At 50.2% G+C, this 13,351-nt stretch overlaps 1 protein-coding gene across 1 annotated transcript in view; it reads left to right on the forward strand.

The window, feature by feature from the left end:
* SLCO3A1 (solute carrier organic anion transporter family member 3A1) overlaps positions 1-13,351 on the forward strand; it is a 78,514-nt gene that overhangs the window by 42,761 nt on the left and 22,402 nt on the right. The window contains exons 3-4 of the mRNA XM_053272783.1: positions 10,896-10,994; positions 12,297-12,563. Coding sequence (XP_053128758.1) covers positions 10,896-10,994; positions 12,297-12,563 — 366 coding nt within the window. The remainder of the gene's footprint in view (positions 1-10,895; positions 10,995-12,296; positions 12,564-13,351) is intronic.

Genomic DNA, 13,351 nt, shown 5'->3' on the forward strand with positions numbered 1-13,351 from the left:
ATCCAGCAGTCAACAGGGTCAGGTCCTTTCTGACCCCCTCTGTGATTTGAGTACTATTGAGTTGCTGGAGCCACCACGAGCCACCAACCAATATGTGTCTCATCTGGGGGCGGGGAGGGGAAGAGGAAGGGGAAGAGACAGACGTCCTCTTTCTCTCCCAGGAACGGCCTTGGCGCTCTGCCTGCACAATTAAGTCAAAGGGAATGAGCAACTCGTGTTCCGCCTGCAGAGCCGAGGCCGCCTATTGTCTGCGCGACAATGGAGCATCTCTCGACCTGTGGGTTAATTATCATCTTTTCGGGGGACCTAAATGATGGAGGCTGGCGCATGGCGCTTTAGTCTGTAATCAGTTTATTAGGAGGCCGATGAAGACGGCGCAGCAGGATGGCATTATTCCTAACGAAGGGCCTGGAAATTAAATTGCGTGGCATTTATGAATAATTTGCTGCTACCAAAAAAAGAGGGGGGGAAATCTCTTAAAATCCTGCCTTCCCCCGCTTGTTTGTATCTATCCTCCTCCCATTTTAAAGCCGCTTAGCACGAGCAAAGATAATTGGAAGGCACCGGCCACAGTCGTTAAGCTAGCTTCGCTGAAAGCTTTCAATTTGCCATTAAATATCTGTCAAATCCACACACACACACAAACGCACGCACCATTTATTTATATTAGTATTTATATTTATGTTCCAACCTGCCTTTCAGTCCTAGATTGGGACCCTTGCGGTAGCTAGTGGGGTGGGGGGGAGGAGGAGAGCTGGTCTAGTGGCAGCAAGCATGACTTGTCTCCTTAGCTAAGCAGGGTCCACCCTGGTTGCATTTGAATGGGAGACTTGATGTGTGAGCACTGTAAGATATTCCTCTCAGGGGATGGAGCCGCTCTGGGAAGAGCAGAAGGTTCCAAGGTCCCTCCCTGGCAGCATCTCCAAGGTAGGGCTGAGAGAGATTCCGGCCTGCGACCTGGGAGAAGCCGCTGCCAGTCTGGGCAGACCATACTGAGCTAGATAGACCAAGGGTCTGACTCAGTGAATGGCAGCTTCCTATGTTCCTATGAAAACATTAGAGGCATGTTTCTGTTTCTTTGCCACCTTAGGGTTCCAGCTTGGGACCCCTCCCAGTGGCTAATGATGAAAAGAATAAGTTGTTCTCGTAAGAACTAATCTGCCTACTTTCCTTTCATTATATCAACAACTGGACTAAATTTGCTTCAGATAGGTTAGGCGGTTCACAAGTTAGCCCATTTGCACATCAGATGTTGACGCGAATGGGGGTGGATGACATCATCACAAACGACGCCGTTGAGGTGGCCCTATGTGTCCCTACAACTGTACCCAGTTAGGTTCAGATTGGTCCAGGCATTGCAGATTTGATGGGGGTGAGGTGGGCAGGCACAAGGACACAGACAGACAGACACATGGCATGCCGGGTGATCTCGTAAGCTTACTAGAAAGTAGGCTTAAAATGGCACAAAAGTTGATACAACATCCATTAAAACACTTTTAAACCCTCCAACATCACTGGATGTTTTTTAAAAATGTAGTATCTACCTTCTACGGAGTCAGACCATCTAGCTCAGTACTGCCTAGCCTGGCTGGCCGCATCTCTTCCAGGGATCAGGCAGGAGTCTCTCCCAGCCCTACCTGGAGATGCTGCCAGGAATGGAACCGGGGACCTTCTGCATGCCAAGCAGACACGATTCAAATGAATTCAGATGAATCCAGTTCCCTCCCAAACGGCAGTGTCCAAGTGAGCAGCAGAATCCGGGTCTTTGCGTGCTTCTTAACAAGGTGGCAGAACTGCTTCTGGCTGTTCTTTTGGCATCTGGCCTACGGGCCACCCCTCTCCGGCTTCCGCACAGCTTCAGCTCTCTCCAGATAGTTATTTTCAGCCTGCCTCACTTTCTCGCTCCTGCAGCTGTCGGTAGCTTGGCAGCCCGTCCAGCTGATGCTTCTGACAGAGCGGCATCTAAGCCCCTGCTAGAAATCCCAGGACTTGTTGGTATTATCAGAAGGAAGCAGCTTCCACTCTTGAAGGGCTTTAGTGAGAGGAGCAGAAGTGAGATGCTGCTGCTGTGACAGCTCTCATTTGTGGGGGGGGGGAGAAAAAGAGAGAGAGGAGGAGGCATTCTCCATGACTCCTCTGCTAACCGCTGGGACGAGAACGAAACTCTGATGCAGGAGGAGAAATCTTGGAGGCCAGATTCCAGTGGAACTAGACCACAAGAACAATCCAGAGAGGTGCTGTTAGCACAAGTCCCAGTCAGGTAGTGGCCTCAGCCAGCAGAGATGCTGAGTGCCATTACTCGCCCTAGAGTACCATGTGGATGGATGGATGGATGGATCCATATGAGAAAGAAAGAGAGAGAGAGAGAGAGAGAGAGAGAGAGAGAGAGAGAGAGAGAGAGATGGATGGCTACATCTCCTTCCATCCTTTTCCATCTGAGAGAGGTATGGATGGATACATCTCCTTCCCTCATGTGTGGGTTATAACACAAGAACGGCCCTGCTGGAGTCCCAAGATCACAAGGCCAACATCCTGAGAACCAAGGAAGAACCATTGGGAATCGGGATGTTTCAATCAGCCAAAGGAAGTAAAGTGCATAGGAACATAGGAAGCTGCTTTATACTGAGTCAGACCCTTGGTCCACCTGGCTCAGAACTGTCTACACTGACTGGTAGCAGCTTCTCCCAAGTTTCAGGCTGGAGTCTCTCCCAGCCCTACCTGGAGATGCTACCAAGGATCGAACCTGGTCCCTTCTGCATGCAAAGCAGATGCTCTGCCAGAGAGCTTTGCCCCATCCCCAGAGGTGGCAAACAAAGGTCTCCCATCCAGGCACTGACCACACCAAGACCTGCTTAGCTTCAGCAAGATGACTGAATCATGTGCCCTTAGACCATGTTCAGAATAAACACATGCATGAAGCATGCATGAATGTTTGGAATCTGGGAATCTAGGAAGCTGCCTTATACCGTATCAGACCCTTGGTAGAGGGTGTCCTGGCAGACCATCTTGTGGCAGGCGTTCCCAATGATCTCACTCACTACAGAGCAATACCAATTTTTGCAAATGTAATGGATTAATTCATCAGTTGATCACTTTTTACAAATCTCAATAGGCTGGCTGCTGTATCCATAGATGGTGTTTGCACCTCTGTGTTGCGTGCAGTGTTCTCTCTCATTTTTTCATCTCGGTGCAGAATGGGTTTTGTTCTGGGCGGCAGTATGAAAGCAGTGTGTGCACCCCGGCATTCAGAGTGGGGCCTTCCTGATTCGACCTGAGCAGCATCTAAAATTAACTGTGCGGACATCCAGAAACTTGTGAGCGTGCACATGTATGCACGCCATAGAGGGAACACCAGTTGTGTGGCATCCGTTGCTTTCTTAAAAGTGTGCCAAACTCTAGCCTCGTGGACTAAGGAGACGAAGGCGTGCTTGTAAGTGTCTGGACAATGCGTAGTGAAATCTCAGAAGCCCAAGGAACGGTTTGATCAAATTTCCAGAGGGCTGTAGGGTTTCAGCGCCTTAAATAGCATCTTATGCTCTCCACACGACTGCCAGAAGTAGAATAAATCATGCAATATCCTGACCATCAGGAATCAGAAGGTGTTGACTATTACCTCTAAAGCCCTAAACAGCTTAGGCCCTGGGTATTTAAGAGAACGTCGTCTTCTCCATGAACCCCATTGCCTGCTGAGATCATTTGGAGAGGTCCGTCTGTGGTTGCCACTGGCTCATCTGGTGGCTACTCAGGGACGGGCCTTCTCCGTTGCTGACCCTGGACTTTGGAATGCACTCCCTGTTGAGATAAGAGCCTCCCCATCTCTGGCAACTTTTTAAAAGGCACTGAAGACACATTTATTCACCCAGGCTTTTAATTAGGTGTATAGTTTTAATAGTTTCTAGTGCTAGGTTTTAAATGATTTTAATATCTTAATAGTTTCTAATTTTGTTTAATTTGTATTGTTTTTGTTGTACACCGCCGAGAGCCGCAGGTTTGGGGCAATACATACATATGTTAAATGAATAAAATAAAATGAATACCAGGAGTGTGCCAAGCTCCTGAATTCGGGTCGGAGGCTTCTCCTTCCCTAATAATAATCCTAAGAACAGCCGCACCCGCTCCTGTGATGGAACTCCGTTGGTTACAAATGGGCTTTCCCTCTTACGTTGAATCTCCCCTCTAAGAATCAAGCTCTTTGTGTTAGCTCTTTAGCAGACGAGGAAGCTTTCATGGTTCACCCGATACTGAAAGGGGGAAAGAGCCAGGGAGAACACTGCTGAGCCTTTGCGTGCATTGTTAACAGGAGAGCTGGAGAGCCGGACAAGGGAGGTTGGCGGATTAATTTGTAGAGTTAAATAGAAGTCTTGTTAACTGTGGGTTTAGGCTGTGACTTTGATCGACCTGGTCACTGGGAACGAGCGGTCAGGGCCTTTGTAGGAAAGGGGCTGTATTCTTTCTGTCTGTGGCTCCATGGTGAAGCAAGCCCTTTTGCATGAGAACTTCCCAAGTTCAATCTCCAAGTATAAGAGAGTCGCCCGTTTAAAGGGTGCTTCTTTGCTCAGTTAGCCGGGGTTTAGGATTGGGCTGGGGGGAAGCCCTGTCGTGAGTTCTCAAACAGCTGCTGCCAGTCAGAGAAGATAAAACTGGGCAAAGCAGATGAAGGGTCTAACACAAGGCAAGGCAGCTTTGTATGTTCCAGCTTGGGCTTCCTTTCCTCAGTGGGCTATTTACCTCCAGGGATGGACCAGAGATCACCACTCAGGAGATGTGGGTGAGAGAGATTGCTGAGAGGCGTGACATAAAACAGGTCTGTCCAACTTAGGCCCCCAGCTGTTTTGGGACTACAGCTCCCATAAGCCCCAGCCACAATGGTCAATAGCCAGAGATTATGGGAGTTGTAGGCCTAGCAAGCCAGAGGTTGCTGGTTCGAATCCCCACTGGAATGACTATGAGAAACACCTATATCAGGCAGCAGCAATATAGGAAGATGCTGAAAGGCATCATCATCATATACTGCGTGGGAGATGGCAATGGTCAACCCCTCCTGTGTTCTACCAAAGAAAACCACAGGGCTCTGTGGGCGCCAGGAGTCGAAATCGACTTGACGGCACACTTTACCTTTTTCCTTTGGGCCAATATCAGCAGGAGGGCCGTTCTAGGAGGTAGTGGGAACTTCTACCCCCGCCCCCCCAGAAGCCCTCTGGGAATGCTACTGCACATTTCTTTCTATCTATCTATCTATCTATCTATCTATCTATCTATCTATCTATCTATCTATCTAGGTTCCGCAGGGACTGAGAAAAATTCCAGGCTGAAGTGGAGAACCACTAAACTGAACTGGGCATTTCTGCAGAAGCAACTGCCTCTGACACAATGTGAATTGCATTCTTTCTCTCCAGGTGGTTCCCAATCTGGGGGCTTCCAGATGTTCCAGCTGCTGCCAGTCTGTGTAGACAATACTGAGCTAGATGGACCAATGGTCTGACTCAGAATATGGCAGCTTTCTATGTCCCTATGTTCCACTGCAAGTCAGTGTTGACAATACTGAGCTGAACTATTGGCACAAAATCAGCATTCCCCATCGCATTGCCAAGGGCCCAAAATAGGACCGGCAATTTACGAGGGCTAGGGACCAGAAAATTAGGAAGTTAAAACATATAACAGAAGCCTCACAGATATAAGAGAAGCCTCAAAAGGCCAAAAGAACTCTCCTCCCCATTCATAATCAGTCCTCTGCCTATGAATACGACGGATATCTATATGCCACTTTTCAACAAAAGATCCCAAAGCGGTTTACGGAGATATAAATCAATGAATGAAACGGCTCCCTGTCCCAAAGGACTCGCAATGAAAAAGAAACATAAGATAGACACCAGCAACAGCCTAATCGCTGTTGCTGGACACCAGGCCTCATCGCCTGGGGACAAGTCGAACTCGCCACAGGTGACCAGGCAAGTGATTGAGCTGTCAGCAAGCCTGATAGATATCTAATATGTAACGTACACACACAGCTCTGCCTATTAGCATGCTGCTGATGCGCCTTCCATCTGGCAGACATCTCGCTCACCAGGTGCAGTCTCAATTTCATTTATTCACAAGTACACTGCTGTGGCGCTTGCAAAACTATTATTGTGTTTTTTAAAAAGCGCCGTCTCCCTCTCGGACCTTTTATCCCTCTCTCTTCTCCCTCCCCTGGACTCTGCAGCTTCTCTTGGTACCAGAGCTGGGCTGGAACCTCTTTGATCTTCACCCGAATGAAAGCAAAACATTAAAGCCAATCATCCAAGCATTGGCTCTCATTAATTAACAGCTGCGGGCACTTTAAACATCTGTCAGGGTGCTTTAACATTCCCTTTGCTCCAGCAACTGCACCGAGAAAGGAGAATAAATCGAAATGAGACATTGCACCAGCAATACTCTATTCCCAACCCCCCCCCTCCAAATTTGTTGTGTCTTAACAGCAGCAAAAACAACCTAGAGGCAACAGCAGGCTGATCGACAAATGCCAAGGAAGATGATAGATGCTCCTATTGTCTTGCTTAGTTGAAGAACAAAGAACAAAGGATGTAACTGGTGGATTTGGAGATGGTGGGAGGAAGCTAGGAACAGGAACATAGGAAGCTGCCATATAGGAAGCTGTCAGACCCTTGGTCCATCTTGCTCAGTATTGTCTGCACAGACTGGCAGCGGCTTCTCCAAGGTTGCAGGCAGGAATCTCTCTCAGCCCTCTCTTGGAGATGCTGCCAGGGAGGGAACTTGGGACCTAGATGCTCTTCCCAGAGCGGCTCCATCCCCCTAAGGGGGATATCTTACAGTGCTCAGACATTGCATAATGTGCCATAGGACAGCTGTTGCAACCCAAATTTTAAAATTTCAATACCAAGATTTTGTTTCAGAGCCCAAATTTCGGCACACCTTCTCCACTGTGAAACACTCAGATTTGAGGATGTGTATTTGGTAGCTTGAATTGAAGCATTCCAGATCCAGGAAATTCAAAGCTACTCATTTAGAGCTAGTTATATGCTTGGCAAAAATCTCACTGAAAGCTTTTCCTTGACTGCATTCAGGCTGGTGGTTGTTGCTGCAGGTGGGAGTGTTGTGTTTTTGAGTGCTCCCTTACAAAACAACAACAACAAAGGAACATAGAGAGCTACCTTCTACCGAGTCAGACCCTTGGTCCACCTAGCTCAGGATTGTCTACCCAGACTGGCAGCGGCTCCTCCAAGGTTTCGGGCAGGAGTCTCTCCCAGCCTTATCTGGAGATGCTGCCAGGGAAGAAGCCTGGAACCTCCTGCATCATGCAAGCAGGCAGATCTTCTTCCCAGAGCAGCCCCATCCCCTAAGGGGAATATCTTACACTGCTCACACGTAGTCTCCCATTCAAATGCAAACCAGGACAGACCCTGTCTAGCAAAGGGGACAACTCATGCTTGCAGCCACATGACCAGCTCTCCTCCCTTGGATTGTGCTCAGCTTTTATTTGCTGGGAATTTTCAAGCAGAGGCTGAATCACCACCTGTCAGACTCAGGCGGCTAGATTAGAGGGCCTTTCCAACTGGAACGCTCGGATTCTATCCAGAATGTGGCACAAAAGAAATCTCAAAGGGAGGGTTTGTGCTGGTCCTCCAGCCTGGCTGGGCGTGGGATCCCTTTCCCCAATCCTAGAAGTCTGTGGACAGCTGCATAACTTATTCCACCAGCAAGGTGGGGTTAGCTTCTGCTGCTCCAAATCCCCAGAGGCAACCTAAAGCCCAACCACACTGGGGCAGTGGGCCATTTGGACAGAGGCATGCCAGGAGCGTGAGGCAGCTCCCTTGGTGTCCGACAGAAGCCGCAATCTGTCGCCTGGCACTGGCACACAAACACTCCGTCTCTGGGAGAGGGCACTGTCCGAAAGCGCCCATTTGCTGTGCAAAAGCATCTCTCCGTCAGGAAGTGGCTTCTGGAAGACGGCGAGAAGGAAATACTCTGTCGGCCAAGAAACGGTGTCTAACCTCTTCTGGCGACCGTTATCAGTTGCCTTTGAATCCTTGCAGCGCCTTTATCGCTTTGACTCGCTGAAGGCGCCTGCAGCCGCCCGTGGTTAAATATATCCCCGTAATCCCTCTGTGGGGGAGCCACGCCCCTTTACTATCTACTAGAGCCGCAGAGAAATGTGGGGCATGCAGGGTTTTGAGATTAACAGGGGCTTTGTAGGGGCAGCTGCGTCTCCCTCTGGCTGGCAAGAGACCGCCGGGTTTGTTCGGAGCCGTGAATGCGCCTCAACTCCTCCCGCTCTGGGCTCTGGGAAACAGATACGCCAGCTTCGTGCCTCACTTCCAGAACTCGTGAAACCTGTTTGCACAGCGGGACAAAAGGAATCCGTGTGTATGCCATAGAAAGCAGTGCTGGTTTCAGATGTCTTTCAGCATCCCTAAAGAAGAAACGCTATTGTCTGTTTCTGGACTGTGCCCCCTTTAAAGTCCAAACAGAAAGAATTGGGCATGGAAGAAATGCTATTGGGACAGGGAATGAATAATCGGAATAGGGATGAAGAAACGGAATCAGAATTTATTATGGCCCCAATGCAAATCTCTCTTTCACACATACATGCCCCCAGAGGCGTGAAATTTGTGGGGGCCGTGGGTCTCAAGCCCCCCTCCGGATTTCCTGTGGGAGGCAATGCCCCCCCCGCCGCTGCCAGGTAGCATCAGCAAGGCCTCATGCTCAAGTTCATCCGTAGAACCAGGAGAAAAGCTCATGATGCTCTGTGCATGCAGGTGTTCTTCCCAGAGTGGCCCCATCCCCTAAGGGGAATATCTGAAAGTGCTGGCACATGTAGCCTCCCATTCAAATGCAAATCAGGATGGAACCTGCTTAGCAAAGGGGACAACTCACCACAAGACCTCTCCCCCTGTGGCCCCCCCCGGAAATTGAGAAGTCTACGCGCTTGCACAGAGCTGCTTCTTAAAATGCAAAAATACGTTGGGAGTTCCAGCCCCCAAACCTTCATTCTGCGTTGAACATCGCCCTGAGTGCCTGCAGCTCAACTCTGCCACAAACTCACTGGGTTGCCTTGGCCAAGTCACCGTCTGCCAGCCTCAGCCTCCCAGTCCTGCAATCTGCAGATAATAGTATTAGCTCACCTCCGAGGACAGCTATAAGGATTTTGCCTGCCAAAGGGCTGCTTTAAAAAAAAAAGAAAGAGCGAAGTGCTCAAGAATTGAAATGTGAGCTGTGCCACTGCGCTATACACCAAATGTCACAAGCTTTTCTTATGGCTGCTTGGCTGGCTTAAAAACCAAACGCACTTTCCCCATCCGATACTTGAGCTTGTAGCATCCTCTAGTGGTGGAAACGCAGACTGGGAGAGGGGAAAGTATAACCCAGCTGTCCATGGGAATAAGAGCTGGTCTTGTGGTGGCAAGCAGGACTTGTCCCCCTTGCTAAGCAGGGTCCACCCTGGTTTGCATTTGGATGGGAGACCACATGTGTGAGCGATGCAAGATCTTCCCCTTAGGGGATGGGGCCGCTCTGGGAAGAGCCCCTGCCTGCTTGCAAGCAGAAGGTTCCAAGTTCCCCCCCTGGCGGCATCTCCAAGATAGGGCTGAGAGAGACTCCTGCCTGCAACCTGGGAGAAGCCACTGCCAGTCTGTGTAGACAATACTGAGCTAGATGGACCAAGGGTCTGACTCTGTATATGGCAGCTTCCTATGTTCCTATGTCCTTGGAGCAGGGGCGTAGCTAGGAGAGAGGGGGCCCGTATATACCCCTCTCTCTCCAGCAGCCGTTCAGAATGAGGGAGATAACGAAGATGATAGGGAGGGGTGGAGCTGGGGGGCCCCTCAGGAGCTTGGGGCCCCGTGTTCTTTGAACCCATCCGCTCAATTATAGCTACACCCCTGACTTGGTGGTTTTCTAATCCAGCCCTCTGCCTAGTGCAGGAATCTGTGCTGCGATTTACAGTAACCCAGGGGATCTCAACTTTGGGCCCCCAAATGGTGTTGGACTACAACTCCCATCAACCCCAGCCTGAGTGATCAGTAGCCAGGTATGATGGGAGTTGTAGTCTGACTCAGTAGAAGGCATCTTCCTATGTTCCTATAAGAGCTGCTTTTCGACTGTAATCTGGTCATGGGCTAATTTTGCTTTTGTTCAGTTTCTGGAAGGAGACCCTTTTCTAGTCTCTGTTGCTGGTTTCTGCCTTCTGTTTCTTTTTAGATTGTGAGCCCTTTGGGGACAGGGGGCCATCTTATTTATGTATTATTTACTTTGCTATGTAAACCGCTTTGAGAATTTTGTTGAAGAGCAGTATATAAGTAGTAGTAGTAGTAGCAGTGTTGTTGTTGGTGGTGGTAGTAGTAGTAGTACAACTCGCAGAATCCCCAGCTGCAATTTGCTTGGGGATCATGGGAGTTGTAGTCAACAACATCTGGGAATCCCTGTCCTAGAGAACTCCACTCCTAACCTAGCCTTCTTCCTGACATACAAAGCTTCTAAAGGTCAGGTTGTGCCGTTGAGTCGGTGTCGACTCCTGGCGCCCGCAGAGCCCTGTGGTTGTCTTTGGTAGAATCCAGGAGGGGTTTCCCATGGCCATCTCCCGCACAGTATGAGATGATGATGCCTTTCAGCATCTTCCTGTTTTGCTGCTGCCCGATATAGTCGCAGCAGGGGTTCGAACCGGCAACCTTCTGCTTGTTAGCCAAGCATTTCCCCGTTGTGCCACTTTATACAAAGCTTCTGTGAGCATAAATTATTTTGGATGCATGAGCATTCCATCACATCACACGCACACGCACACACACACATTTTCATTTGGAACTGGTACAGTCCAGGTATAGGTCTGCCACACTCAGGTGATACTGGAACACTGGTGCATCTCGCTTAATGCCTCGGTGTTGTTTTGTGTTTCCTTGCAGGGATCTTGTTTACGATGTTGGTATTCGGCCCAGCCTGTGGATTTATCTTGGGCTCCTTCTGTACCAAAATCTATGTGGATGCTGTCTTCATCGACACAAGTAAGCAAGCCCTTTGCCTGTGTGTAAATGATGAGTGATGGGATCTTTGCACTGTATGGGGTGTGTGTGTGTGTGTGTGTGTGTGTGTGTGTGTGTTTACAGGAGTGGGGTCATATTCTGAAAGACGTAGGGTGGGAGGAACTGGTTTCTTTTTTGTCGACCACCTATTGTCAGAAAGATTTGCAAGCTTTTGAGTCACATAGGGCTCTTCATCAGATGTCGAGGGCAAAACATTAAACTGTTGACCTGTTCAAAGATTCCGCTTCAAAGTGTCAAAGCCAAGTCATTTCTGCCTCTCCCCTGGTCCTGTGGAGAGGTGGCACTTACCTCCATGGAGAGTGAACCTCTGCACAGCACTGGGGAGGGCTGTTCAAGGGATGTGGAGCTGCAGGAAGCCCCAGCAACATCTCAGAAGCTGAGCTGGGAAATGTTGTCTTTCTGAGCCCTGGGAAGGACTACATTTCCCAGCGTTCCTTACATGTTTTCCTGCACAGCTTCTGAAAAGTCATTGAGACTTCCTGCAGCTCTGCGTCCCTTTCATGACCCTCCCTGGTGCTGTGTGGAAGATGGAGAGCCATCTAGGCAGCCTGCCAGCCTGGGCATGTGAAAACCGGACCCTAAAGCTTGAAGAAGAGCCCTGTGTAGCTTGAAAGCTTGTGTTTATTCCTTTTGCAATGCAGGTTTGCAAATGCAGGTTTGCACTGATAATGTGCAAGTGAGCCTCTTTTGATGTATCAGAGATTATTCATTTGGCCAGCAGAGGGGGCAATGAGGCACCTCTTCCGCACTTCTCTGTGGGCTTGCCTCCAGATCTGCTGCCAGCCAGAGCTGACTGCTTTTTAATCTAGGCCTCAGGTTCAATCCGCAGCATCTTCAGTTGAAAAGATCTTGGCAGCAGGTGATGGGAGAGACTCCTGCCTGAAACCTTGGAGAAGCTGCTGCCAGTCAGTGTAGACAATACTGAGCCAGATGGACCAAGGGTCTGACTCGGTAGAAGGCAGCTTCCAGTGATCCTATGAAGGTGGCAAAGCTGGGAAGGATTCCAGCCTGCGACCTTGGAGAGCGGCTGCCAGTCAGTGCAGAAAATACTGAGCTAGATGGACCAAGGGTCTGACTCAGAATACAGCCGCTTCACTTGCCCATGTCCTGTTGTTCTAAAGAAGTGGGCCGGGGCTGGAATTCTGAGGCCTCCCAAGTCTCGCTACACGGGGACGGGCGTCCTGGGACACATCCGAAATCCTGGTGAGTTCCCCAGTGTGCCAGTAACCACGACCCACAGCCGGTGTCCTTTGCTCCTTGCAGGTAAGCTGGACATCACCCCCGAGGACCCCAGATGGATCGGCGCGTGGTGGGCGGGCTTCCTGCTCTGTGGTGCCTTACTTTTCTTCTCGTCTCTCCTGATGTTCGGATTCCCCCAGTCCCTGACCTGCCCGCCCGAGGACGTGGCGGAGGTCGAACAGGCCATGCTGCCCGAACGGGACTACGAGAGGCCCAAGCCAAGCAACGGGGTCGTCCGGCGGCCCTCCCTGGAGGCCGAAGTTGGCACTTCCTGCTTCCAGCAGCTGAGAGGTGAGCCCCCCCCCCCGTTAACGTGTCTTGCTTCTGGGAGAGCCAGCAAGTTGGATGACTGGTTAGAGCCAAAGGACTGGGGCCCCAGAGAGCTTAGGGCCCACCTGCTCCCAGCTGAATCTGCCCACCTGGCCTGATCAGCTGGGAGGGCTCTGCTCCATGTGCCGACACTTGTTGAGGCTTGCTTCTTGATCGCAGGGGACAGGGCCTTCTCGGTGGTTGTCCCCAGGCGGTGGAACTTGCTCGCGGTCGAGATCTGCATGGCTCCCTCTCCCCCAGGCTTTCAGGGGAATCTGAAGACCACCCTTTTTAACCCCAGCACCCCCAAACCGGCCCTGAACTGGTCTGGGTGGTTCGGCTCAACCTTGAGTCGAACCGGCTCACAAATCCCTAAAGGCAGTATGCAAATATATAAATAGTAAATAGATCAATAAGCTGCCATGGGCAAAGGAGCTGAACCCTCCTGCTTCATAACACTCTCTGGGTTAGTTCTTCCCTAGCCTCTGTTTATCTCAGGATGATCTATGCAGGTTAAGGGTGTGCACAAAACCGACTGACCCAGTTCGGTTCGAGTCCGAACCGGACCGGGTCAGTTTTGCCCCCACTTGAACCCCTCCTGGTTCGGTAATTTAGCCTCTCTCAACATCAGCACATGGAGCAAAGGCCCCTCTAATGACTTTACTGGACAGGCAGAAACCCTTGGCAGCAGTCAGTCCTTCATGTATCCATGACCCAAACCATTAGGGGCTTTTAAATGTAATAACCAGCACCTTGAATTGGATCTGGAA

Source organism: Hemicordylus capensis, chromosome 10 (genome assembly GCF_027244095.1).
Source record: "Hemicordylus capensis ecotype Gifberg chromosome 10, rHemCap1.1.pri, whole genome shotgun sequence".
NCBI classification, from domain to species: Eukaryota; Metazoa; Chordata; class Lepidosauria; order Squamata; family Cordylidae; genus Hemicordylus; species Hemicordylus capensis.